Here is a 26253-nt window from a genome sequence, read left to right as displayed (position 1 = left end):
TCTGCCACCCTTGAGAATTCCATGCAAACTACAGATGTCCCCGTGCCCCTTTGCTTTCTCACCAGACCCATCTCATCATCCTCTTCTGCCCTGACCTGGGCTAGCCAGGGCTGGCAGGAGGGAGTTTGGAGGGATTTAGGATGTGTGCCCAGGTGAGCTCTGGGATCCTGGCAGACCTCTGGGATCCTGGTTGTGCAGAGAAGAGAGGCACAGCTGCCTAAACCCCTCCCTGGCCTGGCCTGTGGGAGGAATGAGAAAGTCCTCACTGGGGCTCCTCTGGTGGGCCCTGCCCACGGACTGATGCATCTGTGTTGCTCTCCCAGAAAGAAGAGAAGGCCATGATCGCCAAGATGAATCGCCAGAGAACCAACTCCATCGGGCACAACCCGCCACACTGGGGGGCCGAACGCCCCTTCTACAACCACCTGGGTGGCAACCAGGTGTCCAAGGAGATGAAGCGGATGGTGAGTGGCTGGCAGGGCAGTGTGCGGGCACATCCTCCGGGGCAGGGCCTTCCGAGGGTGTGAGGGCTGGGCCAGGCCCCTCCTTCGTCCTAGGGAATCTGGAGAGCCACAGAAGGAAACGTTGGAAGGGGGGCTCATCCCAACTTTGGACTAGGAGCCGGAGCACCTGACTTCTGGTCTCGGGCTCTCCCCGTGAGCCTCGCTCTCCCTTGGCATGCCCCATTTGGCTTTGGAACGGAGTGACGACACCCCTTCCTCCCTCCCTCTTGGTAGAGAGCTTGCTGGTGCAGGCTGGAAGCAGGCCCATCTGCCTGGACTCAGGGTCCAGCCAAAGGCTCCAGTGGTCTCTTGGCACTATCTGGTGAGGCCCTGGGGAGTGGAGTGGTTACTGGCTTATCACTCGCCCTTCTAGTACCTGCTACATTTCCCAGGCAGTTGGAAAACATCTTTTGGCTCAATTGCTCAGAAACCATCCCAGTGCCTTTTGGCAAGTGCCAGGTGATGGTCCCCTTTGCCCTCTGTGCTGAGAAACACTCCCGCTGACTGCAGCCTTCCGGGGGGGCGTGCAAGTGGAGAGAGCAGAGACCGCAGTGGGGTGCGAGCTCCATTTCAAGGCTCCTCGCCTGCCTCTGGGGACAGACACCCCTGGGCATCGCTGCACACACCAGGGCCGGGCTAACTCAGGATGTGCTGCCCGGGTTCTATCAGCGATGATGGAAAGAAGAATTCAGAGGGGGGCAGGAAGAGGAAGAGCAAAGACAAGAAGTCAGGTTCTTGCAGCAGTGTTCTCCTTCTTTCTTTCCAAGAGCTTGGCTCCTGTATCGGAGCACACTCCTCAGCTCAAGGGCAGCCTGGGTCCAGGTGGGAGTCGCCCATGCCGAGGGAGGGATGGTGAGGAGGGAAGGTGCAGGGAGTGGTGCCCGTGTGGCCACTTAGTTCGCACAGAGCCGGGGTCGAGGAGTAAGGCAGGGCATGCCGGCCCCAGGGTCCCTGAGTTGGGGCCTCTGTGGATCAGACTAGGTTTAAGCAGCAGCAGCAGCAGGGTTTAGAGACAGACTCCATGAGAATCCAACAGAGTCAGCAGACAGGGCCAGGGTCTGAGGGAGGAGACAGGCTGGGGACCCAGTCACTGTGCTCCTTGCTAGCTAGCATGTAGCAGATGATGAAAGTTTAAGGAAAATGTACAGGAGAAAAACTGAATTGAGTCAAGACCTCCATTTTAACTTTTGACGGTAAAGAAGCAACATTTGGGACACCAAGATCTTTGAACGTGGATGTCCACACGCCTGGTCCGTGCTGCTCAGGGTTCCAGCCACCACTTTCTCCCTCCAGGACCCTCCCCAAAGCACAGAGCGGTTGGTGGACCCTCCCTTCTCACCCAGCCCTCGAATAATCTGCAGACCCTGTGCCCACGTGACCAGGACGGTCTAGAGATGAGAGGGGGTGGGAGGACAGGGGGAGCCTGAGAGGGGAGGGGGATATGAAGAGCGGGGAGGCCGTGATCCAGGTGGGAGGGAAGAGAGGAGCAGGGGGCGGGAAGTCAGGAGAGGACAGCCAGAGGAAGCGGGAGACGCAGGGGGAGCTGGAGACGCGGAGAGTGGGGAAGGAACAGGTGGGACAGGATGGAGATGGAGAGGAAGGAAAACCACCAGCAGGCAGGAAAGGTACCTGGTGGGACATTGCCTTCTCCGTTTGAATCTTTGGAAAGTTTTTTCCTTTAGCGATATTTGGTATAAGCAGAATCTTTCGTTATTTCTGAGCCTCGGAGGAGGCAGTGTGGATATAAACACCAGCTTGGCAGACACGTTCATCATCGTTAGGACAAGGAGCCTTGGAGGAATTAGCAGAAGGGCTGTAGGTGAGGAAAGGACAGTCTCAGGGGGCCGACTGCTGGATGGCCTCCTCGTGGTGTTAATTGCTTCGTCCAGCGGTGGGGAGGGAGGAGAGCATGTGGGGAAGAGCAGGGTCAAGGACACCTCTGCACAGCTTGGGGGGAAGAGGCTCCCCATCCCCCCTCTGGCTGGACAAAGTGCCCGGCATCAACGTGCCAACTGCTGCCCCTGCAGCTGCCCAGTCAGAGGGTCCAGCTGGGGATGAGGCAGGTTCCGCAGCTGCCAGACACACCGTGGGCTTTTGATGTGAAACTCGCCTGAAATCTTTGGGAACGACGCAAAAAGCGAGCTTCTGCCCTGACTGCCACTGAAGATCGGGGAGGAATTAGATTAAGCAGTGACTGAGAGCGGTTGGAAAGGGCTTAACTTGTAGTCAACGGCTTATTTCTTTAACTCTTGTTGCAGCTTTTACTCACCTTTTACAATGTCGTGACCCGCTGCGCCGGTTTATGTTTAGGCCTGAGTGTTGTAAGGTCTCTAAGCTAATTTATTAGCAAGAAGGTCGGCGGGGGAGCGTGCATGGACCTCTGCTCATCTCACCAGCCCAGGGAAGCACTGCATTCTCCGGGGTGGCGGGCTGAGTGCTGGGGAAGATGAGCAGCCTTGACAGGGCAGGCGTGCAAACAGGACCTGCCCCTCAGTCTGGACGAGCTGAGGGGCCACGGCCTCTGCTCTTGCTTTGGGTCCGAGGGAGAGGATCAGGAACCAGACAGAACCCCTGAGCTGAGCTGCTCCCCACAAGTGCTCCCCAAACCACAGGAACCCATCTGAGGGTCCTCCTAGCCCAGTTGAGGACCATTGTCCTAGTAAGCAGGCGGGGGGACTTGAACCCGGCCTGCTGGACAGTGTTCTTAATGACCCTCTGCCATGGTTTATGGATCAAAGTGTTTCTGGCTATTGTCAGTCACCACCCCAATCTAACACTGAACTTTGCACACCGACACGGCCCCCATGTGCTTAGAGTGGACCTGGCCCCCAATGCCAGTCCCAGCAGATGACCAAAGAACCCTGGAGAAAGTCAGAAACAGGCCATTAAAAACATTTCAGGTCGATTTTTGAGCTGTAGAGACCAGCATAGGCATCATCCAGCTCAGTCGTCCTCAGTCCCGCAGGAAAATCGTCGCCGGCCCCTGTGATAGAAAGCAGCAGGCCAGCACGTCACCTGATGTTCCCAAGCGAGCTGGCCTGCCCACTCTCTGCTGCCTGCTCGAGCTGGGCGCCGAGGCATCCCGGGAACATCCGGCATGGGCCCACCCCAGATGGGGCACTCGCTTGAGTGACACCAACGTCTCCAGCCTGGAGCTGGCATGGGGAAGTGGGCTGGGTCTTGCAGCAGGCATGGAGGGCCTGGCAATTTCTCAGAGGACAAGGAGAAGGGTCTGGCTCGCCCAGGTAGACAACTGCCAGGCAGCCTGGGAGGAGCTCAGAGCCCACGGCTGGGCACTTGGTTATCCCACTAGAGGCTGCCGAGGCCCAGGCAGCCCTCAGCTGGGGGTAGAACGGAGAGCGAGCACCTTGGCGCTGTGTGGACCCCACTTCTGTTTTAGTGCCCAGCAGCTCTGGCTCATGGAGACCAACATAAATCCCACTTTTTGTGTTTCAAGCCATGTCCTCAGAGGGAATGAAGAGAGATGTGTTCGTTAGGGGTTTGGGTTCACCCAGCATTGGCCAAACTCCCCATTTGCCCAGCAGTGTGCTCCAGTGTGCTGGGCCAGAAATCAGAGGTCATCTGCCCTTGTCCCGGCAAGCTGAGCCTTACCTGAAACTGCCTGTCCTACCTGTCGCCTCCACCAGTGCCACCCAGATTCCACCCTCGTCCCATTCTAGGGAGCGCTCCCTCCATTCTGCCACAACTGGTCAGACCCTGACACACATCTGTCCCTTTGTGGACTTGATAGATTAACTCTAAATAGAGCTTTGAGTTTGGCCACCATAAGGGACCTTCCCACCCTCACCCCTGCCCCGTCTGTATGAACATCACAACAGTAGTCAACTCGGGGCAGGCAGGTCCCTCACCTCCTGGGTCCCCAGCCAGCTCTGGCCTTGTGAGAACGTTGGTTCTCAGAGATGGGCAAAGCTGTTGCAGTAACAGGAGCTTAATTTTCTTAAGCTTGTAACTTGTGAACTCTGGGGAGATTTTATGTGTGCTCAGTGGGGGTGGGGGTAAGTGTGCATGAGTGTGGGGATTAGTCAGCTTAGAGGTTTCTTTTATTTTCATCTGAGTAAGTGGCAGAATTGGGAGGGGACCCACCAAGTCCAGGGTCCAGGAGGCGGGGGAAGGGAGGTTTGGGGACATATGACAAGGAAGCGGGTGTGGGGACAGGAAGAGCTTAGACACATGGACTTGCCAGCTGATGAACTGAAGTCACAGTGCGCCCCAGCGTTAGCACAGAGTCTGACCCATAGGAAGAACCCAGCTCATGGAAGGAAGGAAGGGAAGAACTACTGGCCGAGTGGTTAAGTTTGTGTGCTCTGCTTCGGCGGCCCAGGGTTTTGATGGTTCGGATCCTGGGCGCGGACATGGCACCGCTCATCAGGCCATGCTGAGGTGGCGTCCCACATAGCACAGCCAGAGGGACCTACAACTAGAATATACAACGATGTCCTGGGAGGCTTTGGGGAGAAGAAGAAGAAGAAAAAAGAAGATTGGCAACAGTTGTTAGCTCAGGTGCCAATCTTTAAAGAAAAAAAAAAACTGAACTGCAACCGTCTCTGTGTCCAAGCTCCTTGGTGGGCTGTAGAGAGAAAATGAGCTGCAGCCTCTGCAGCCACATTTCTGGAAGCTTCATTTTCAGTCCTCTCTGTTCTCACTCCTCTCCTTCTCTCTCTATCCCTCTCTTTTAGGGCTTTGAAGACCCCAAGGACAAGTGAGTAATGTGCCCTTGGCCTGGGGGTGTCTCCGAACCTGCCTTCTAGATGAGCTTCCCCATGCGCCCTGGAGAACGAGCCCACGCAGTCTTGGCTGAGGGTGCACGGAGCCCACGGCAGCTGACAGAGGGCAGCCCGGGACCCAGGCCGCCTGGCATAGAGAGAGGCTGGGCCTGGCACTGCCCCCTTATAATCTCCACTCTGAGCACACGTGTGCACGCAGCTACACACATGCATACTCTGCACATGTGTGTGCACACACACGCATACACACACGTGCAGCTCTCAGGGAGATGCCAACTTTGCACCTTGGTGGCCAGCGCCTGGCCACATCCCAGTTCCTTGAGGAAAGTGAATGTCCTCTTTGTCCTTCACTTCCCAGTTCTCAGGGACTGTCAGAAATCCCACTCAAGGACTAGGCTTCCCCCAAGAAATAGGGTTTTTAGTTCAGCACCCCAAGGTCCTGAAACCTGCTTCCCAGAGGGCCCCCAGCCAGGTGGAGGCAGCCAGGTGCTCCCAGGCCCTGTGGCAGAAGTCTCGCCCCGCAATCCCCGCCTTCGTTTCAGGGTGATGGGACAGCTGGAGAATGAACAGCACAGAACCGTTACCTGTAGGGGAAGAAACAATTAAGCCTGTGATAATAATTCACAGTATTTTTATAATATGATAATATATCAATAGAGGCAGAAATGCCTTATCGTCAGGGAGGCCCTCCCGCCAGCGAGTCTGAGATGGGCAGTTTTCTGCACATATGTGCAGTTATTAAGAGGGGCACTGGGCTTCTGGCCACCCCACTCTCACTCCCAGCTCCCCCACCCCTTATTAGGGCTGATCTTGGGCGACTGCGGCCCCTCTGATGAGTCTGGGTGCAGCGGCAGAGCCACTGGTGGCATCCCTGGTGGTCAGCCCATCTTGTGTCTGCGCCTCTTGCTCCCCAGGAACGCCCAGGAAAGTGCAAACCCTGAGGATGAAGTGGACGAATTTCTGGGCCGTGCCATTGACGCCAGGAGCATCGACAGGCTGCGATCTGAGCATGTCCGCAAGTTCCTCTTGACTTTCAGGGAACCTGACTTAGAGAAGAAGGTACAGCACCCGGGGTGGGAGGGAGGCAGGACCAGGGGGACCAGGCCGCAGGACGGCTTCCACCCCATCTCCATCACAGTGGAAAGAGCCCCCTTCTTGTCACCTCACTTTCCCCAGCTCTGATGCTTCCTGCCTGGGAGATGGGGATCTTAGGGAGACTTCCTGCTCAGAAGGGATAAATCTGAACCTCTTCATGCCTCAGTTTCCTTGTCTGGAGAATGGGGCTATTCGACACACCTACCTCACAGGGTCGTAGTGAGGATTAAACAAATCCTTGTAAAACACAGTGTCTGCCACAACGTAGATGTTCAGTGTTAATTGCTGTTTGTATTATTTTTGTTATTATTGTTATTCTTATCATTATGGACTACCCAGCTGCCTGGTACACTGGAAGCTCAGAATATCAAAGTTGGAAGGGGCAGTCAAGATCTCTTTGTCGCACCTCCTTAAGCTGTGACTTGAGAAAGCTAAAATGCAGAGCAGTTGGGTGACTTGCTCTAGGCCACCCAGTGAAGCAGTGACAGAGCTGGAACCATACCCTGGTCCAGGGTCCTTGCTCCACATCACAGGGTCTCCCTGCTGTTCGGTTAAAATGGGTTCATGTGAACTCATGTCACATCAAACGAGGCAAACCTAGTTAGGAGGTAAAACTATGGGAGGGGAACTTACTCTGTTGACCAGCGGTAAATGGAGTTGACCCACAGAAGCCTTACCCTCGCTGGGTGACTCTATGCCTGCTCAGCCTCTGTTCTGCAGCTGGTTGCTGTCAGGAGAGGAGCTGGTGCTGAGAGTTGAAACCTTGGAGATGAGCTCTGTGATTTTGGACAAGTTGCGTGACCTCTCTGAGCCCCAGCTCACTCACCTCTAAAGTAGAAAGAATAACAGGGCTGTGCCTACTTCTTGGGGCTCTTGTGATGCTGTGCAATGATGCTCACAGACCCCGGCACGTGTCCTAGCGTGTAGCTGGTCTCAGTAACTTAATCATTTTGAATTATCCTCACGGTGACCCGGCCTGCAGAAAGTTTCTGATTTGACATAATTCAGCTGCCCTCCCCACAGGCACCACCTTTGGTGGTTTGGACTGGCTTCCTGAGAGCTAAGGCTAGCACTGGTTCTCGGGTCTTCTCAGTCTTAGGAGGGGGCTGCCCCGAGGGTATCTGGATGGAGTGGGACTGGGGCAGACAGGGCCGGGTGCCTCCGCCCCTCACCCTGCCCTGTCCTTGCAGTACTCCAAGCAGGTGGATGACCGATTCGGTGCCTACGTGGCGTGTGCCTCGCTGGTCTTCCTCTTCATCTGCTTTGTCCAGGTCACCATCGTGCCCCAGTGAGTACCCCATCCCTCCGGTGCTCCCTCCTCCAGCTGCAGGGGCTCGGGGGTGGGAGGGAGGTCACGGAGGAGAGCAGAGATGGGAGTCTGGGCTGAACTTGCTTGGGCAGGGGAGAAGTTTCCAGGGCTGTCCTCGGTGGGACCAGGAAGCCAGGAGTCTGCCTCCTCTGTGCCGGGGGAGCGACGTGCTCGTTCCCAGGAGGAAACCTGCTCTCTGGGCACCGCCTGCTGCATGAGAGATCCGTCTCACGCTGCATCAGCTCCTCCCGGTTTAACCACACTGTCACCCAAGATCTGCCACAGGCTTGTTTCTGTATGGCCTTGGCTTCTTGCCAAAGACTCAATACATCTTCAAAAGATAAAGGTTTTCTGCTACTCTGGCTATTTCAAAGACTGGATTTCAGGTTCTGAAGGCTTTCCTCAAAGAGATGCTCCTGAACTCTTCTGAGAACTGGCCGTGTCGCTGAGGGAGGCTTGTGGCTTCCGAGGGGACAGGGGACCACTCTGAATGGGTGGTGGGCTCTTGGAAATGAAGTGTTTGTTAGACACTCACAATAGGGTCATGCTTAGGTGAGAAAGAGAACTGCTGTGTGTATGTGTGTGTTTACCTACATATGTGCATGTATCTAAACATATTTTTTACTTTTTTTTTTTTTGAGGAAGATTGGCCCTGAGCTAACATCCATGCCCATATTCCTATATTTTATATGTGGGATGCCTGCCACAGCATGGCTTGATGAGCAGTGTGTAGGTCCGCACCTGGGATCTGAACCATCGAACCCTGGATGCTGAAGCAGAGCGTGTGAACTTAACCACTACGCCACTGGGCCAGCCCCTGTTTTTTACTTTTTATTATGTACTATTTCAAACATACAGAAGAGTAGTTATAATCAACACCCATCCCCCTGATATAACAGTTATTTATATTTTGCAATTTTTGTTTCATCTATTTTTTTTCTGATTTTTAAAGTAAATTTTAGACATAAGGACATTTTTGCCCCAAAAACCTTAATATACACCTACTTTAAAAGCATTTTCTTTCTTAACCACAATGTTTTACACACCAAACAAAATTATCACAAGTTCTCTACAATCAACATATACCAAGTCCATGTGGAGATTTCCAAAACTGTCCCCCAAAATGTCTTCTACTCTTAGTTTATTCACAGCCAGGGTCTACTCAAGACCCACTAGCTGCATTTGTTATATCCCTGAGTCTAACTTAATCGAGAAGGGTCCCCTCACTCCAGCGCCTTCTGTTTTTACTTTTGAAATAATTAGAGTCTTACAGAAAGTTACAAAAGTACAGCAGAGAGCTTCTGTGCGCCCTTCATTCCCTTTTCCCTACTGCGGACAACTTGCCCAACTGCGGTACCATCGTCAGAGCCTGGCAGCGAATGCCGGCGTGGCGCTGTTCACTCTCCCCAGACCATATCCTGACTCCATCGGTGTTCCCCCGATGGCCTTTTTGTGTTCCAGCAGCCGGTCCAGGCTCCCACGTTGCATTTAGCTGTTGCATCACCGTAGTCCCGTGTAGTCCGTGACACCTCCCAGCCTTTACTTGTCTTTCGTGGCCTTGGCTCTTTTGATGAGTACTGGCCAATTAATCAGTAGACGGCCTCTGTCTGGGTTTGCCTGGTGTTTTCTCATGATTAGATTGAAGTTATGCATTTTTGACAAGAATCCCACAGAAGTGACATTGTGTCCTTCTCAGTGCGTCACATCAGGAGGTACAGATGGTGGCCCGTCTTATTACTCAACGCCCTGTGTTTTCAGTGGCACTTACTGTTGGAGAGAGAGCCTTTACGTTTGTGTCTGTGCTGACTCTGTCAGGTTGCCCAGGTGGACACCAGACAGTGGCTGCACCCTGGTTCTACAGCTAATGCCCATCGGCTCCTGCTCTGAGGCTGTGCAGAGCTGGTGGGCTTGGGGGTCTTTACTGGCATAGGACCCCGTTTTTCTGTACTGATGGAGCTCCACGTACCAACGAGCAGCTTAGACCTCTGTCCCATGGTAACTGATAGTCCCCTTTGCCTGGGGACATCACCCCGCCTCTTGGCACATTCCTTTCCCTGCAGCCTGGCCCAGGGGCTTGTCGTCCCATCCCTTGCTCTGCCTGCCGTGGGTTCCAGTTCGTCCCCTCCTCTGGCCACAGCTCCAAGTTGCTAAGGCGCTGAAGGAGGTCATTCTCTGGCCACCCTCTCTCTAGGAAAGCCTTAGAAGCTACTTAAAAGGTCTTTCTTTCCCTCTGACGAGTGTTCTCTCCCTTTGTTCTGTTTGTTTAAGGCAGCCGAGTGCTGGCTTCTGGGGGAGCCTGGAACAAAGACCCTGTTTGAACGCCTCCCCAGAGGTGTTCACCCGCCTTTTCCAGTCCGCCACTGGTCTTTAACCTGCTGACAGCGCCTGGCATCTCAGGCCACCCTGACTCCTGGGAGAAGGAGTTCTGCGGCCTCCCCTGCCACGGCGGGCGCACTGTACCTCGGTGGTGCCTGCCCCAGGAGGGCCGGGGGAGGGTCCAGATGGAAAGGCACTTGCAGCGCTTCTGTCCGAGGATTTGGCCCACGGTGAACGTTAAGATCACCTGTGGTCTGCCCTGAAAGGAGGGGCCGGGGAGAGCCTTGCATTTTTGTTGTTGTTGTTGAACTGGGCAGGAATAGGAGAGCAAAAACTGAGCAGGACTTGTTGTGGGGCCTGGCGGTGGGGGGACAGGGTTCAGGGACTATGCCCTCTGAAGGGACATGTCACTGCCGTTTCTCAGAGTGGCTGGTGGGGCTGCTGTCAAATGCATTTCCATAAAGGGTGGCTGTTTATCAAATCGGATTTCAACCTTCATAGTTACTTTTCAAGCCATGAGTGACTATGTGGAGGGAATAACCAGGTGATTTTTAAATTGGATCCTAGCAGGCTAAATGACGTGAGTCTACGGATAGCTAAGAATTAGGCAAAACATTGAACAGGTGTCACCTGGCTCTCCATTCGGCTCCCCTGTGGGCTGCTGCGCCCCCCAGAAGGTGCAGGAAGGTGGGAAGTGCAGGAGCCGGACTGTTAGTGAGGAGGGTCCTGAATCGGTTCGCAAGGCTGTGTAAGCCCTTCTCAGGGAGTCAGGGGCTAGAAAAGCCTGGGCTGTGGGTGCAGGGGAAATGGAGCAGCTTGTGCTTCCTCCGCCGGGGCCCCCAGAGCCCCAGGGCTGCCCGCCTTCTCTCTTCCAGCTCCGTGTTCATGTTGAGTTTCTACCTGACATGTTTCCTGCTGCTGACCTTGGCGGTGTTTGTGTCCGTGATCTACTCCTGCGTGAAGGTGAGTCCAGCTCACGCGTGAGGCCCAAGTCGCCCACTTCCCTCCCTTCCCGGCCCTCTGATGGGGCACCTCCCAGGCGCCCGAGTCCCACCTGGGCCCGGGGGTGCATGATGCTGGAGCTCTTAATTGGCGTTGGCAGCAAGCTCAACCGCGGGGGGTAGTTTGTCAGTGGAGCCTTGTTTGTATTTGCTGTTTTAATTAGCTGCTGCAAATCTGTGCAACAAGAAGATGCTGTTGCTGCCTCCTCTGTCTGTCCCCTCGGTATGAGGTGGGATGAAGGAAGGGCGCCAACCGCGATGCCTGGCACAGAGCAGTGGCCAATAGACACTTGCTGAAAGAATGAGTGTGGAAGAGATCTCTCTCGACACCCGATTCCGGGTTCCCTTGTGCCCTGGAGTTGACCCCAGAGGGGACCGTAGAGATGATGGCTTTTGAGCTGTCCAGCATGTAGATGAGCAGGGAGGCCCAGAGTAGTTCAGTGTTGCAGTCAGGGCCATACAGCTGGTCATGTGAGCGTGAGACCCTGTTCTGTGTTTCTCTCGTGCGCCTTCTTTCAAGGGTGTGATGGCCCCCCAATGGGGGCCAGCCTGGTCCTAGTGAGCACTCTGTCCCCAGCAGGTCCAAGCCTTCTCCAGCTTCTGCTGTCACCGTTTCTCTGCTTCTCCCTGACACTCACTTGGATCCACGGCCCTGGGGGGCCAGGCCCTGCTCTCACTCCCTACATACTCTGCCGTGGGCACCATGTTCTCCTTCTGAGGGGATCAGACCTTTGTCACTTCCAGAGTCCCCTTTCTCTCGCCACCCTCCGAATAGGGTCCTTCATTAGGCTAACTGTTTAATTACCTGATGGTCCAGGTCTTGGGGGACTGATTGTCAGAACTGGAAGGACCTTGGGAATCATCTGGCGTGCTATGGCCCTGGCCTGAGCAGGTGCAGAAGTGGACGTCCAGAGAGGAGCAGGGTGGGCCAGGGTCGATGGCAAGCTGAGCCCTGTGCTCAGCCAGTTGCTTCGCTGCATCATAGGGGTTCATCCTGAGTCCCTGCCTTGCTAAAAGCTCCTTCCTCAAGGCTACGGCCTGCTTCCTGCCCTGTGTTCAACCCCTCTTGCCTTTTGGTCTTGCTGTTGTCAAGCTCCCCAGCCTACTTTTCTCCCAGTGAGCAGTCCCACTTGCTTCATATCATGGCTATAAAAGCACACCATCTATTCAGCATAGCCAAAAGGTGGAAACAACCCAAGTGTCCACCAACAGATGAATAAACAAAAGTGGTCTATCCAGACAGTGGAATATTATTCAGCCATAAAAAGGAATGAAGTTCTGACACATGCTACAACATGGACAAACCTTGAAATCATTATGCTAAGTGAAAGAAGTCAGACACAGAGGGATGTATATTGTGTGATTCCACTTACACGAACTATCTAGAATAGGCAAATTCATAGAGACAAAAATAGATTTGAGGGTACCAGGGGCTGAGGAAGGGGGATGGGAAGTTATTGCTTAATGGGCACAGAGTTTCTATTTGGGATGATGAAAGGGTTTTGGAAATAGATAATGGTAATGGTTTCACAACAGTATGCATGTCATTAATGCCACTGAATTGTACACTTAAAAATGGTTCAACTGGCAAATTTTATGTTGTGTCTATTTTACCACAATAAAAAAGTCACAACCACCTAAAAATAGAGGCACACTGTATCTAAAAGAGCCTCTTAAACGTTCTTTTGCTGAATCCCAAAAAAGAATCTTTGCTTGGGACCAGCCCACTGATGTAGTGGTTAAGTTCACACGTTCCACTTTAGCAGCCTGGGGTTTGCCGGTTCGAATCCTGGGTGTGGACCTACACATCACTCATCAAGCCATGATGTGGCGGCATCCCACATATAAAATATAGGAAGATGGGCATGGCTGTTAGTTCAGTGACAATCTTCCTCAAGCAAAAAGAGAAAGATTGGCAACAGATGTTGGCTCAGGGCCAATCTTCCTCACCAAAACAAAAAACAAAACAAAACAAAAACCCCGGAATCTTTTCTTTTTCTAAGTTAGAAATTGAGGCAAATTCATTGTTTGTTCGAGACACTTAATTAGCCTATTCAGATAAGAAGCAAAGCTATATGTTGTCTGTCATTTTTAAACCAGAACCTAGATTTCTCTCTTTTGTATTAGCTGCTTTGGTAAACCTGAGCTGTACTGATTTCATTCGTTTTGTGTTCCCTGATCTGCACGTGTATCTGATGGTGGGGGAGGAGGAGGAGGGTGAGGGGCAGAGAGGGAAGGGGAAGAGCAGGGAGAGGAGGAGGGGGAGGAGGAGAGGGAAGGGGGGAGAGGAGGGGACGGACCCACTTCCCCAACTGCACTGCCGCTCTGAGTTAGTACTTTGGTCTAGTGAATTCTTGTTGCCTCTGTTCAAGATTATTTATGAAAATGATTCCTGCCTCCTTGTGCTGTATTGAACCTACCTATTTTGTAATCAATGTCCCATTCAAGGAGCTTGCTCCCAATGCCTTTATCTGGCCCAGTGATTTTTCTGACTGTTCTGAGGAGGTCTTAGTTTCCTCAGGGGGAGGCTGGTGGATGGAACGCCCACATCCCTGCCCCCTGGACATCCTGCCAACCCTGCCACACACACGCCCTTCACCCAGGGGGTCTGCTTCTTGCATCTTACAGATGTAGAGCTTCCGGAAAGAATTCGTTTAGAAAAAACAGTGGTCCGTGGCTTCTCCAGTCTGGACCCTGCTGATCTTGGCTGGGAGTCCAATCCACTCTGCTACCCACCTTGGGGTCCCTGCTGCATCCTTCTCTCACAACCTCTGACAAGCCATCTTCTCAGCATTTATCCACTTTCTGGAAAGTAGACCCCAACCTAAGAAATTTTTTTGTAGTACAAACTCCTCTTCCATTTATTCTTCTAGTCTCTTTATGTTGTGAATTACCTGCACATTAAGACGTGAAGGAGGTGATTCTCCCTTTGACGTCTCTGCAGCGGGACGCGCCAGCCCTCCCTTCCCCTGATGTGGGACGTGGCCTGTCGCCAGCACCCGGCGCTCCGCCTGTGGCTGGACTTGCGAAAGTTGATTTTATCACCTTTTCAGATACTGGCATGAAGCAGACTGGACTGGAATTTTCAGTGTCCTTCTGTTTTCCCTTTGAAAACATTCGCCCTTTACCAGAAGCCCTTTTTCATCTGATTCCCACAGTTTCTCGGAAGTCACGGCCAGTGGCTCTCCGGTGAGACATGGCAGCCCCTGACTTGCCCGTGGTCTGGGCTCGGCAGACCCAAAGTCAGGCGGTTCTGTCAGACACAGTTTTTTCTTCTGTTTCATTTACTGTTTCATTTCCCCAAAACAACTAGGACTTACTTTCTTAAGTCGTCCGTATTTTAACCTTTCTGAAGAGAGAAACATGAAGAAAGCGTAGGCTGAATTAAGTTATCTTCGCTGTCTGTCAGGGGCGGTTTCCTGGGTCCTTTCTGTCGAAGGTTTTCCAAAACTTCCTGCTTTCCGAGTGCTCTGATTGGCTCACCGTGGGCCTGTTTGAGCTTTTCCTGACGCCGCTTGGTCCCGTTCACACACATGCCTGGATTCCTCCAGGAGGCTAGTCCGGTGCCTTGGTCGTCATCGTGTCCCTCAGTCCTGGTCTCGCTCCTCAGGGCATCAGCCGCTCTTCAGAGCCCTGCTGTCTCTGGGATGCCTTGCCCTGGGCATGGCCCCAAGCACTTTCTTCTGGTGGTGCTGTCTTAGAAGGCCAGTCTGAACATCTGTGCACATCACTCCGCCATTCCCTTGGCATCCGTGCTGACCCGGGCCCCAGAGCTGCTTTTCTTAGAGAAAACCATGCTGAATCCGTCTTTCCATCACACATGGTCCGCAGACTCAGAGAAGCTCCGATTGGAAGGGGCCGGAGCAGTGAGGCAGCCCAGACACCCACCCGAGGCTGGAATCCCTTTATGCTAACCCTGCGAGGGGTGGGCCCGCCTCTGCTGGATCACCTCCAGGGACGGCCAGCTCACTCACATCTCCTGAGCCCCTGCCCTCTTTGGCCGGCTCTGACCGTTTCCTCAGTCTCCCTGGGGCTTCCGCGGCATCGTCCTGTGAAGCAGCCCAGGCCTAATGCACTTTTGCCACCAGCACCCACATGGGTAGAAGCGGGCAGCTCCCTTCTCTCCCCTCTCTTGATCTGGGCTCCCTGTCTTTACTGTGGCTCTTCGGCACATCCTCACTCAGAAGGCCAGACTCTCCTTGCCTGCGATTTGGGAGTTGGCTACCGACAGCTCCAGAAGAAGTACTCAGCTGCATAGCTCTGTGCCTGTGTGTGTTTAAATCTCCCTCATGCTCCAGGCTGCTGGCTCCCTCTCAGCTTGCATCCCACTGACCTCCGGGACCCGCTTGTCTGAGCTCCTGGGCACTCTTCCCAGAGCTCCTCCCAGGCTCCTTCTGCTCTGTGCTGTCACCGAAAAGCCTCCTCTTCTCCGCCCGCAGCCAGAATGTCGCCAGGTCTCAGCTTGCTGGCCCTCCTCTCTACCACGCCCCCCTGACTCCTGTCCACAGTTTCTATAGCAGGGTCTTGCTGTACCTCTTACCTCCTAGGTGTCTTCTATCCCATGAGGACTTTAGGATCCCCACGCTCACCTTTCCCTCAGCCTGACCAGGCTCAACATTTTGTCTGTTAGGGAAGGGATGTGTCGTTGCCAGACACACGTTCAGTTGGGAATGGAGAACTCTTCATTCATTCCCTCGCTTGGCTTTCGAGTCAGGCAGTCTTGGGTTCATATCCAAGTTCTGTCACTTTGATCTGTGTTTCCCAAGCCTCTAAGATGACTTTTATTATGTCCACATTAAAGATGAGGAAAATGAAGCTCAGAGATGTTAGGCAGCTTTCCTTATCCCAGAGCAGTATAGCAGGGATTTAAATCCAGATGGTTCTTGACTTCAGGGCCCACAATCCTTCCCCTCCAGGACACTGCCTTTGTTAATATGTCCAGTTGACCTTGAAAGGCCAGGGCATGGGAGCGGTGATGTGGAGTCCAGTCAGCTTCTGCCTGCCTTGTTCGGCCGCTGAAGTTTTCATATCTTTCAAAATGTTTTTCCAAAGTAGGAGCTATTGCTGATTTTATTAGCTCCTTGTCCAAAAGGCTGTTTTCTTAAACTTTTTGCTGTGAGATTTTGTCACCTTCTTTCATCTCAGTAATACTCTGGCCCCACATCACAGACAGGGAACCAGGGCCCCAGGGAGGTCATCGATTTCCCTGGAGATTTCAGAGGGGCCAGGATCAGAACTGTCCCTCATCCCAGTTGTGGTTTATTGATTATGACCCCACTCCCGTTTTTCTTGTTGAATTGATTTGAATTAATCAGACTGGGAATGTACTGGTTTGGAACTTATTTTTTTAAAATCGATTCTTTTTCTGAGCTCTGCCTGTGAGCAGGCATTGAGCAATTGGTTTGCACAGACACGATTATCCTGCCGTAGAAATGCCCTCAGGATCTGCAGGGCAGCCCCGTGAGGAGGCTCAGCCCCCGGTGGAGAGTTTTGTCATCCACACTGGGGTTCCTGAAGGTGCGATTTAGGGTCAACATACAGGTGAACTGTTTGATTACAGGAGATGACCTGCTCTATGAACCGTTACCAGGACAGGATGTCAAATCTTCTGGAGAGTTCAAAAAAGCAGCCATTCCTGGGTTCCTGCTGAGGTTTTAAAGTCAAGAGTGGATCTTTTTCAAGAGCCACAAGAGAAACTGGCTTGTAGCAAAGCAATGCATTAAGAGTTAATCAGTGAGTAGGTGTTACAGTTACATTCCAGGTTGAATTTGTTTTTAAATGACCTGCAGTTCTTCTGGCCCCCGTGGGGCTGCTGATCCCAGGTTCACCAGGAAGCCTGTGTGCCTATCGTGATCCCCAACCGCCTTCTATAGAGTTTTAGCATCTGCTAATAACTTTTACCTAATCAGTCATACACTGGCGTTTGCCAGGTAGTGAAGGCAGCCTTTCAATTGATGGACAGGGTGATAGGAACTGAGACAATTTAAATAACTTGGGGGGACGAGAGTGGAATGGCAACACTTTAAGCAGGCAGATGAGAAACCATCTGTCTACCATTTCAGAGTAAGATGCCATGGTGGTGCCGAAACACTTTCTCCAGCTGTGAAACCAAAAATTCCTTTCATGGGAGACAAGGACTTTTATTCTTATCAGCAACATAGCTCTTTAAACTGCTAATATTAACTAAATTGTCTGTTGAATTTAACAGTTTACAGAGCACTTCAAATGCATCATTTCATGGAGTCTTCAGAGCCACCCTGGGAGGTAGATAGTCCCTGTTTGCCAAGAAGGAAACTGAGGCTCAGAGCCCAGCAGGGACTTCCCCAGGATCACACAGCTAGTGAGGGGCCGAGCAAGATTTTTTATTTTAAAATTTCTTTGGAGAGGAAGATCGGCCCTGAGCTAACATCTGTTGCTAATCTTCCTCTTTCTGCTGGAGGAGCATTGGCTCTGAGCTAACATCTGTGCCAATCTTCCTCCACTTTGCATGTGGGATGCCACCACAGCATGGCTGGATGAGTGGTGTGTAGGTCTGTGCCTGGGATCGAACTCCCGAATCCCCGGGCACCAAAGCGGAGTGCAGGAACTTAACCACTACACCACTGGGCCAGCCCCGTGAGCAAGATTTTTTAATGAGCACTTTATTGAGATATCATTCACATGCCATAAAATTCACCTTTACATTCTTACCAGCAGTGTTTGAGGGTTCCATCTTCTCTCCGTCCTCACCAACACTTGTTATTATCTGACGTTTTGATTATAACCATCCTAGTGGGTGTGAAGTGCTTTTTGTGTTTTTGATTTGCATTTCCCTGATGGCTAATGATGTTAAACATCTTTTCATGTGCTTATTGGCCGTTTATATAGATTCTTTGGAGAAATGTCCATTTAAATCATTTGCCCATTTTTAAATTGGGTTATTTGTCTTATTGTTGAGTTGTAAGAGTTCTTTGTATATTCTTGTTATAAGACCCTTATTAGATATATGGTTTGCAACAATTTTCTTCCATTCTGTGAGTTGACTTTTCACTTTCTTTTTTTATAATCATTTTTTTATTGTGGTAAAATATACGTAATATAAATTTTTCCATTTTAACCACTTTTAAGTGTTCAGTTCAGTGGCATTAAGTACCATCACATTGTCACGCAACAATGACCACCATCCATCTCCACAACTTTTTATCTTCCCGAACTGAAACTTTACACTCATTAAACAATAACTCCCCATACCAACCTTGCTCCTGGCAATCATCATTCTGCTTTCTGTCTCTATGAATTTGGCTACTCTAGGCACCTCATATAAGTGGAATCATATGGTATTTGTCCTTTTGTGACTGGCTTCTTTCACTTAACATAATGTCGTTAAGGTTCTTCCATGTTGTAGTGTGTGTCAGAATTTCCTTCCTTTTTAAGGCAGAATAATATTCCATTGTATGTATGTACCACATTTTGTTTATCCATTCATCTATAGATGGACACTTGGGTTTCTTCCTTTTGGCTATTGTGAATAATGCTGCTGTGAACGTGAGTGTACAAATATCTGTACAAGCCCTTGCTTTCTGTTCTTTTGAGTATATACCCAGAAGTGGAACTGCTATATCATATGGTAATTCTATGTTTAATTTTTTGAAGAACACCCTACCATTTTTACAATAGCTGTATCATTTTACATGCCCACCAGGAGTGCGCAAAGTTTCCAGTTTCCCCGCATCTTCACCAACACCTTTTTTGCTTTCTTGATGGTATTATTTGAAGCACAAAATTTTAATATTTTGCTAGAATCCAACTTATATATTTTTTCTTTTCTGCTTTTGTTTTTGGTGTCATATCTAAGAAACCATTGCCTAACCCAAAGTCACAAAGATTTACTTGTATGTTTTCTTCTAAGAGTTGTATAGTTTTAGCTCTTGCATTTAGGTCTCTGATTCATTTTGAGTTAATTTTTGTATATGGTGTGAGGTAGGGATCCAACTTCATTCTTTTGCATGTGGGTATCCAGTTGTCTCAGCAACATTTGTTGAAAAGACTAATTTGATTTGTCTTGGCAACCTTGTCCAAATCAATTGATCATAAATGTAAGGGTTTGTCTCTGGACTCAGTCTCTATTCTGTTGATCTCTGTGTCTGTTAAGCAGGATTTTAATCCAAGTTTATGCTCTCCAGATCACACACATCTTTCCTTCTACCGTGTAAATGGGTTGAGTCAGAGTGTCTCCTTCATTACCCCAAAAGGAAGTGGTTTTTCAGGATAATGCCACAGACTTGATGATATATAAACACACCTGGGGGACACCTCTGCTGGAAACAGGGAGTCCAGGGTCTTCACTGCTCAGCCTATAGCCTGATGCCTGCCGGGCTTCTGACATGGCTGCATCTTTCCTGTGGTCCTCTCTTTCCCTCTGCTGAATAGGAGTGGCCTTACTGGAAGGGTGGAGGAGGATCTGGGGTGGAAAAGATATATTGCTTCCCTACATGCACACCCAGCCCAAAGCCCAAGAACAAGGTGTGAGCAGGGCACTTACTTGGTGTCAAGAACTGTGAAGGGTCTGAGATTTGGCCTTATTACTTATAAGCTAATAAGTTAGCCTATTGCTCTTTCTTGGATGCTGGCAGGAGACACAAGACTCCTGGGTCAGAGACAAAAGGCGTTATTACTCAAGGCACAGCAAACAGCACGAGCATGGGCATATTTGTGTTGGTTCCCTAAAGTCCCATGGGGATGATGTGACGGGCCCATGTGGACGTCCTGCATGTGGTGTGTTTGGGTCACAGCTGAAGAACACTGACCAAGGGCCCTGCACTTGCTAGCAGAAAACATTGTAGCATATGAGCCAGTCCCCTCCACACTGGGAGTGAGCGGTCAATGGTGGTCACGTTGTGTCTCATTGCCTACTTAGTTGTTTGTGTGACTAGTACAGAAGCTCTTAGTATCAGAGGATGGATAAGCCTCGTAGTCTCGCACACCCGGCCAGAATGTGCAGGGCCCCAGTAGTCCTACAGATAGGAAGCCTTCAGAGAGGGGATATGACTTGCTCAGGGTCACACAGGAAAAGCCACACCTAGAACTCAGTCCTCCAAGCTCCTAGTCTGGTGCTTTTTTCCTCCATCCTCCTCTGGCCTTGGGGGCTTCCGTGGGACACCTGGCATGTTTGCAGCAGATCAGCCTCACCAGGAGGCACTGAGGTGGGTGGGGCAGGGGAAGCCCGCATCTACTGCTCTGCTCCTCTGGGTCTGCCACCTTCTTTCATAGCCTGGGTCACTTGGGAGATGAGGAGGACATGGTGGGCCAGGCCAACTGCGTCAGACTTGGTGGAGCCCAATCATTTAATTGCCAAACTGCAGTGGGTCTTTGAGTGAACATACGGTTTGTCTAGTTGAAGGAAATCTAGGGAGGGTTAGGTGAGGGGAAGGCAGACCTGGAGCGTCCTGCTGAAAAAAGGCTCACTTAATTCTACTTGTCCACGGCCCACCCTCCTGCCCGCATGCTTCTCTGCCCCCTTCTCACAAGCCATCCCCTTCCTCCTGACACCAGGGCCTCTCTGAATCTGCAGACCCACTGCTCCCTACTTCTTCTCCCAGGAAGCCTTCCGACCCTCCCTGGGAAAGTTCTGGGCCCCTCCACACCTCCTCAACTGCCATCTACCGCCCCTCCCTGATTATAACGCCTAAAATTCACAAAATGGGTGCATGTGCTTTTTCCTCTGCTTCCATGTTGGGGTCAAAAGAGCATCTTTCCTTTTGTCCTGCCTCTCTCAGCTGTGAGCTCCCCAGGGAGACCCACTCCTGGCCGGCTGCTGAGTCTGTGCTGCTGTTGGCCTGGAAGTAATGGTGCAGTGGAGCAAGGCTGGAAGCTTGCCCACCAGGAGGGCGTGCGGGAAGGCCCCTGGGGTTGTGCTGGAGAGAGGCGAAGATGGAGGGAAGGGCTGGTTCCAGGGCTGTTTGGAGAGTCTCCACTGAATTCTGTTGTCTCTCTCTCCCTCCCTCTTCGGGACAGCTCTTCCCGGTGCCCCTGCAGACCCTGTCCAGGAAAATCGTGCGGTCCAAGATGAACAGCACCCTGCTCGGGGTGTTCAGCATCATCCTGGTGTTCCTGTCGGCTTTTGTCAACATGGTGCGCGGCCCCACCTTCCCAGGACCTCCCCTGCCCCGTTGGGTCACACCTGCTGGAGCCCTGTACCCCACAAGTGTAGGCTGGGAGGGGAGGTCCCCCCAGACTCTGGAGTTCTCCCTCCTCAGAAATTCTTACTCCTGTCTCACCTCGGGTCTGGGGTCAGATTTGACTCCTAAAGCCTCTGACACAGGCTTTTAGTTCCTCCCTCTCAAAGCTGGTGAGCCAGAAAGCCTCAGAAGTGCCCCCGGGAGGTTTCTGAGCCCCACCCTGGGCAGCTGGGCAAACCTCGCTCAGCCCTCAGCCTCGCCCAGGCTCCTCTCCTGTCCCCGGTCCGTGTCAGGCTGCACTCGAGACAGAGGGTGGGCGGGCGCCCGCTGCCCTGTGGGATGGGCTGCCCTGCCCTGGCCCCCGGGCTGACCCGCCCCGGCCCCCCCAGTTCATGTGCAACTCCAGGGACCTGTTCAGCTGCCTGGCGGAGGAGCACAACATCAGTGCCAGCCAGGTCAATGCGTGCCACGTGGTGGAGTCGGCCGTCAACTACAGCCTGGGCGATGAACAGGGCTTCTGCGGCAGCCCCTGGCCCAACTGCAACTTCCCCGAGGTACTGGGCGGGGAGGGGCTGGGGGCACATGGAGACCCTCTCCCGTCCCTGCCCTTGGCTGCCCTGAGAGACGGTTGGCCGCCCTCGAGTTCACTGCCATCCAGAGACCTCCTTCCCCCAATCTCTCTCCACCAGTGACCAAGGCCAACCTCCTCAATATAACAGTAACAGTAATAATAGCATAGCTATTGTTTATGTAGTCCTACCATGTGCCAGGCGCTGTGCTAAGTGCTTACATACGTTTACTCATTTGTCCTCACAACAACCCTATGACATAGATACTGTTATTATCCCCTTTATAGAGATGACACTGAGGCACAGAGAGGTTAAGTAACTTGCCCAAGGTCACAGAGCAAGTAAGCAGCAGAGCCAGAGCTCCCAGCCAGGTCATCTGGCTCCAGAGTTGGAGCTCTTAACCTGAGGGCAGAGCTGTTTCTGGACCCACAGCTTCGGAGCAGAGCTGCTGCTGCCACAGGAGGACTTGCCTGAGGCCCCTGCTGTGGGTCAGAGAGCAGAGCGGAGCAAAGGGAAGCCGATCCTAAACCAGTGCACCATCGGCTTCACCCACTCGAACTGTGCATCTCAGTGGCTTTTAGTCTATGCACACACGTGTGTTAGTATATGCACACATGTGTGCAGCCATCATCATAATCTAAATTTAGAACATATTCATCACCCCCAAAAGAATTGTGTACCTACAGGTGATTGGGTTTAAAAAATAGCACCGAGAACCCTTAGACAGCAGCACGTATTAAGCGCCTGTGGTATGCGAGGTACTTCATCTACCTTGCTGGTCTCCTCAGGGAGCAGCGAGCCACAGGGCCAGGCTCCCAGCCCAGGGTGTTGCTCCAGGCACTGGGTGGGCCCCACACCCTAGCTCCCTGCCAGGGTCACAGGAACCCTGTAAGATGATGGCCTTTCAGCTCTTTGCTGGGGAGAGGGTCCATGCCTTCATCCGATTCCCAAAGCGCCCATGACTTGCAACAAGGCTCCAGAAGGGCAGTGAGGGCCCCTGGGCTGTCCCAGTGCTGGCCTCCCCCCTCCCTGGAAGGGGACTGATCCGTGTCCCCTGTACACATGGGGAGGGAACTCACTGAGGAGTCGGCCCGCCCATGCTCACCTAGACCAGCACATCCCCCCGCCCCCGCACCCCCTGCAGGCCCAGCATCCTGTCCCCTCCCCTCTGTGCAGCCCAGCGCTCCCCTCTGTTCCCTCTCACACCAGCTGGGCCCGCAGGGGCTCTGCCCACGGCTGCCTGCTGAGCAGCAGAGGCTGGCTGTGGTCTTGGTGGTCGCTCCTCCGGAGGCGAGGGTCGGGGAAGAGAGCCGCTGCGGGGCCTGTTCTAGCTCCTCATTTGTGGGAGGTGGTTGGTCCCAGCCTTTAGGGTCCCTCACAAGCCTGGCCAGTTTCAGGCCCTGCTGGCCTCAGAGCTCTCGGGCTGACCCCACCCCACGGTGTCGTTCTGATTCCCCAGGTCCTCACCGGCCCCAAGGCTCTTGGGGGACCCCAGCATTAGGCCTTGGCCCCAGTTGTCTGGGCTCAGGGTCTATGTGGGAATGCAGGCTGGCTCGTGGGGCCCCCTCCCCATCCCCCAAGGACGAGATTATTATCTTTGGGGCTGTATTATCTGGGTGTGCCCCCCCCACTCCTTCCTCTGCCCCTGTTCCTGAGGGTGACTTGAGGCTGCTCCCTCCCCCTTCCGATCACGGGGTCCTCTGCAGTCCCTCTGTGGGTTCCTGAGGGCCTGGGGAGGCAGAAGGTCCCACCTGGGGGCTGCCCCCACTGCCAACCAGTGCCATTTGGCCCCCAGCCTAGGACAGAGGCAGAGAATAGTTAAGAGCCTGATGCCCGACTCAGAGATAATGATGCTAAATTTAAAAGAAGGAACACCGTAATAGATGCTGACGTGTCTAGGATTAGCGTCAGCGTACATGGAACAGAACGGGGCTGGTGAGGTCACCTGGCTTGGCCCTGCAGGCTTCTGAGAAAGAAACTGAGGCTCAGAGACCGGAAGGGACTTCCCCAGAGTAAGTCATATGGGGCCTCAATCCCACATCTGGAAACTTCCAGGTCAGATGTATTTTGGACTTTGGAATTTTTCAGGTTTGATAAGGTTGCCTTCCACCCCGAGTGGAGTCGGGGCAGCACCTGATAATGAAGCACAGTAACATTTCTGCAGCAAAACGTATGAATAGTCACAGGGGGCAGGATAAAGATGTCATTAATGTTATATCAGTTGGTTCTGTTGCCACCAAATAAGGTCAGTTCAGGTCATAACTGATGCCACCGCATCTGTTATGTAAATGCTTTCAGTTTTCAGGACTTTGGGGTGAAAGTGGCGGGTCAGGGGCTGGAGCTTGAGCTGCCCACAGTTATTGAGGGCACTGTGCCAAGTGGCTTCATCTCATGTAGTCGTCACAGTGAGCCCATGAGATGGGAGGGTTTGCAGATGGGGAAACTGAGGCTTAGAGAGGTTGAGTAAATGGCCCATATCCATAATCAATCAACAATGAAACTCAAGTCGGCCTGAGCCTGGAGCCCTGCTCTAACCATTGGGCCCTACCGCCATACTGGCCAAACCCACCCCCCCCCCCCCCCCCACCCCTGTCTCCTGGTTCCTAACCAGGGCCCTTCACATGGCATCTCAACAAACATCCCAGACCAGGCTTTACCTCCGGCTGGTGGGAGGCTGGGGTGGAGCTGGGGGTGGGCCTGGGCCCCAGGGCGGGCAGGGCCGAGTGCTGAGGCGGCTGTCCCCCTTCTTTCCGCAGTACTTCACCTACAGCGTGCTGCTCAGCCTGCTGGCCTGCTCCGTGTTCCTGCAGATCAGTTGCATCGGGAAGCTGGTGCTCATGCTGGCCATCGAGCTCATCTACGTGCTCATCGTCGAGGTGCCCGGTGTCACACTCTTTGACAATGCCGACCTGCTGGTCACCGCCAACGCCATGTAGGTGGCACCCCCTCATGCCCCGCATGGGGTCTGGGGCATTGCAGAGAGGCGGGAAGAGCAGGAGGCGGGGTCCTGGGCTGCAGGGGGCTGGCAAGGGATGTGTGCTGTTGCTCCCCAGCTCTGACCACCTGGGCAGAGCACCACAGTGTCCTGTTTCTTTCCCTCCCTCCCTTTCTCAGTGTTTGGGGATGGCCCCAGAGTGACTAGGTCCCACTGTCCTTCTGCCTCTGGTTTCCTACCCATTCCTGACCTCAGGCGCCAGTGAAGTTTTCCTCACTAGTTCAGGGCAGCCTCTGATGAGCTATTTTCATCTAACTAACTGCCTGTGGCTCCTCAGGCCCAGAGGGGTCAAGGTTCAAGCTGGATAGCAAGGTCTATGGGAAAGAGGAACAGCCTTTGTTGTTCATGGGCTCTGTCCCAGGCACTTGGACATACATTATCCCTTTTCATCCTCACAACAACCCAGCAAAGTAGACATGACCACCAGGGAAGGTTGGGTAGTTTGTGTACTGCTCAAAGGCTCCTGGCTGTGATGGTGAGCGGTTGAGTCCCTCAGCCAGGAGGTGGCAGGCATGCGGGTCGTGCCCCAGGCTATCTGGCTGGCAGTCAGCCTGGTCATATAGCAACAGATGTCAGATTTCCAAGGGAGCTTGTTCCGTGAGGGGAAAGAGCTCTGGCTTTGGGTCAAAATGAGTTTGAATCTCAGCCTCAGACACACATTTAGCTATTTTTCCTGAACCTCATTATTTTTTCCCCAGTAACATGGGAATAATAACACCCATAGTGGTAAATTGTATGTAAAGTGCCCATATGTGGTACCCTTTTCTTGCCATCACCGTCCACCCCAATACACACCAGGCTCCCCTCCTCCTGCTGAAGGGGCGGCAGAGAACGGAGGTCACTTCTGGGTCTGGAGACCCTGGTTTAGCTCAAGGGCAGCACCATCCAGTAGGTAAATAATGCAAGCTGCTTATGTAATTTAGAATTTTCTGGTAGCCATATTAAAAAGGCAAAACATGCAATTAATTTAAATAATAGTTTCATTTAACCAGTATATCTACAGTGTTATTTTAATATGTAATGGGTATAAAATTGTTAGTGAAATATTTTACATTTTGTCCCACACGAATTCTTTAAAACCTAGTATCTGTTTTATGCTTACTGGGCATTTTAGCTCGCACTAGCCACGTTGTGAGGCTGGGGGCACATTAGGCTAGTGGGTACCCCACGGACATTGCCAGGGTGGTGTTTCTCCTCCTCTGGTGGCAGCCAAGGGCTGGAAGTGGAGGAGGGCAGGCTTCCCTCAGTTGGATGTGGGGGGACCCGTCCTTACTTCCCATGGTCCCGGGGAAGGGCCAGGGATTCATGGTCATGGTGACCAGATGCTAGTTGGGCTGGGCTTCCTGCAAGCTTCCCATCCTCACAGTGTCCTTGGATCCAGAGGGGTGCGAACGGACAGTGGGGGCAGCAGCCTTGGGCATGGGGGGCAGCAGAGAGCAGGGCATTTAGGGCAGAGTGGGCGTTGGGGCAGAGCAGGGTGGGGGGGCGGAGCATGTGGAGGGCGGAGCATGTGGAGAGGTGGAGCATGTGGAAGGTGGAGCAGAGTGGAGGGGCGGAGCATGT

General features: G+C 52.6%; 1 protein-coding gene across 1 annotated transcript in view; it reads left to right on the top strand.

The window, feature by feature from the left end:
- Positions 1–26253, top strand: part of ADCY5 (adenylate cyclase 5) — a 150424-nt gene that overhangs the window by 109409 nt on the left and 14762 nt on the right. The window contains exons 11-18 of the mRNA XM_046658813.1: positions 324–464; positions 5201–5223; positions 6163–6307; positions 7534–7631; positions 10844–10931; positions 20963–21079; positions 21516–21680; positions 24452–24627. Coding sequence (XP_046514769.1) covers positions 324–464; positions 5201–5223; positions 6163–6307; positions 7534–7631; positions 10844–10931; positions 20963–21079; positions 21516–21680; positions 24452–24627 — 953 coding nt within the window. The remainder of the gene's footprint in view (positions 1–323; positions 465–5200; positions 5224–6162; positions 6308–7533; positions 7632–10843; positions 10932–20962; positions 21080–21515; positions 21681–24451; positions 24628–26253) is intronic.

This window comes from Equus quagga, chromosome 4 (assembly GCF_021613505.1).
Source record: "Equus quagga isolate Etosha38 chromosome 4, UCLA_HA_Equagga_1.0, whole genome shotgun sequence".
NCBI classification, from domain to species: domain Eukaryota; kingdom Metazoa; phylum Chordata; class Mammalia; order Perissodactyla; family Equidae; genus Equus; species Equus quagga.
The sequence above is the reverse complement of the archived record's forward strand: the minus strand, read 5'-3'. Positions and strand labels throughout refer to the sequence as shown.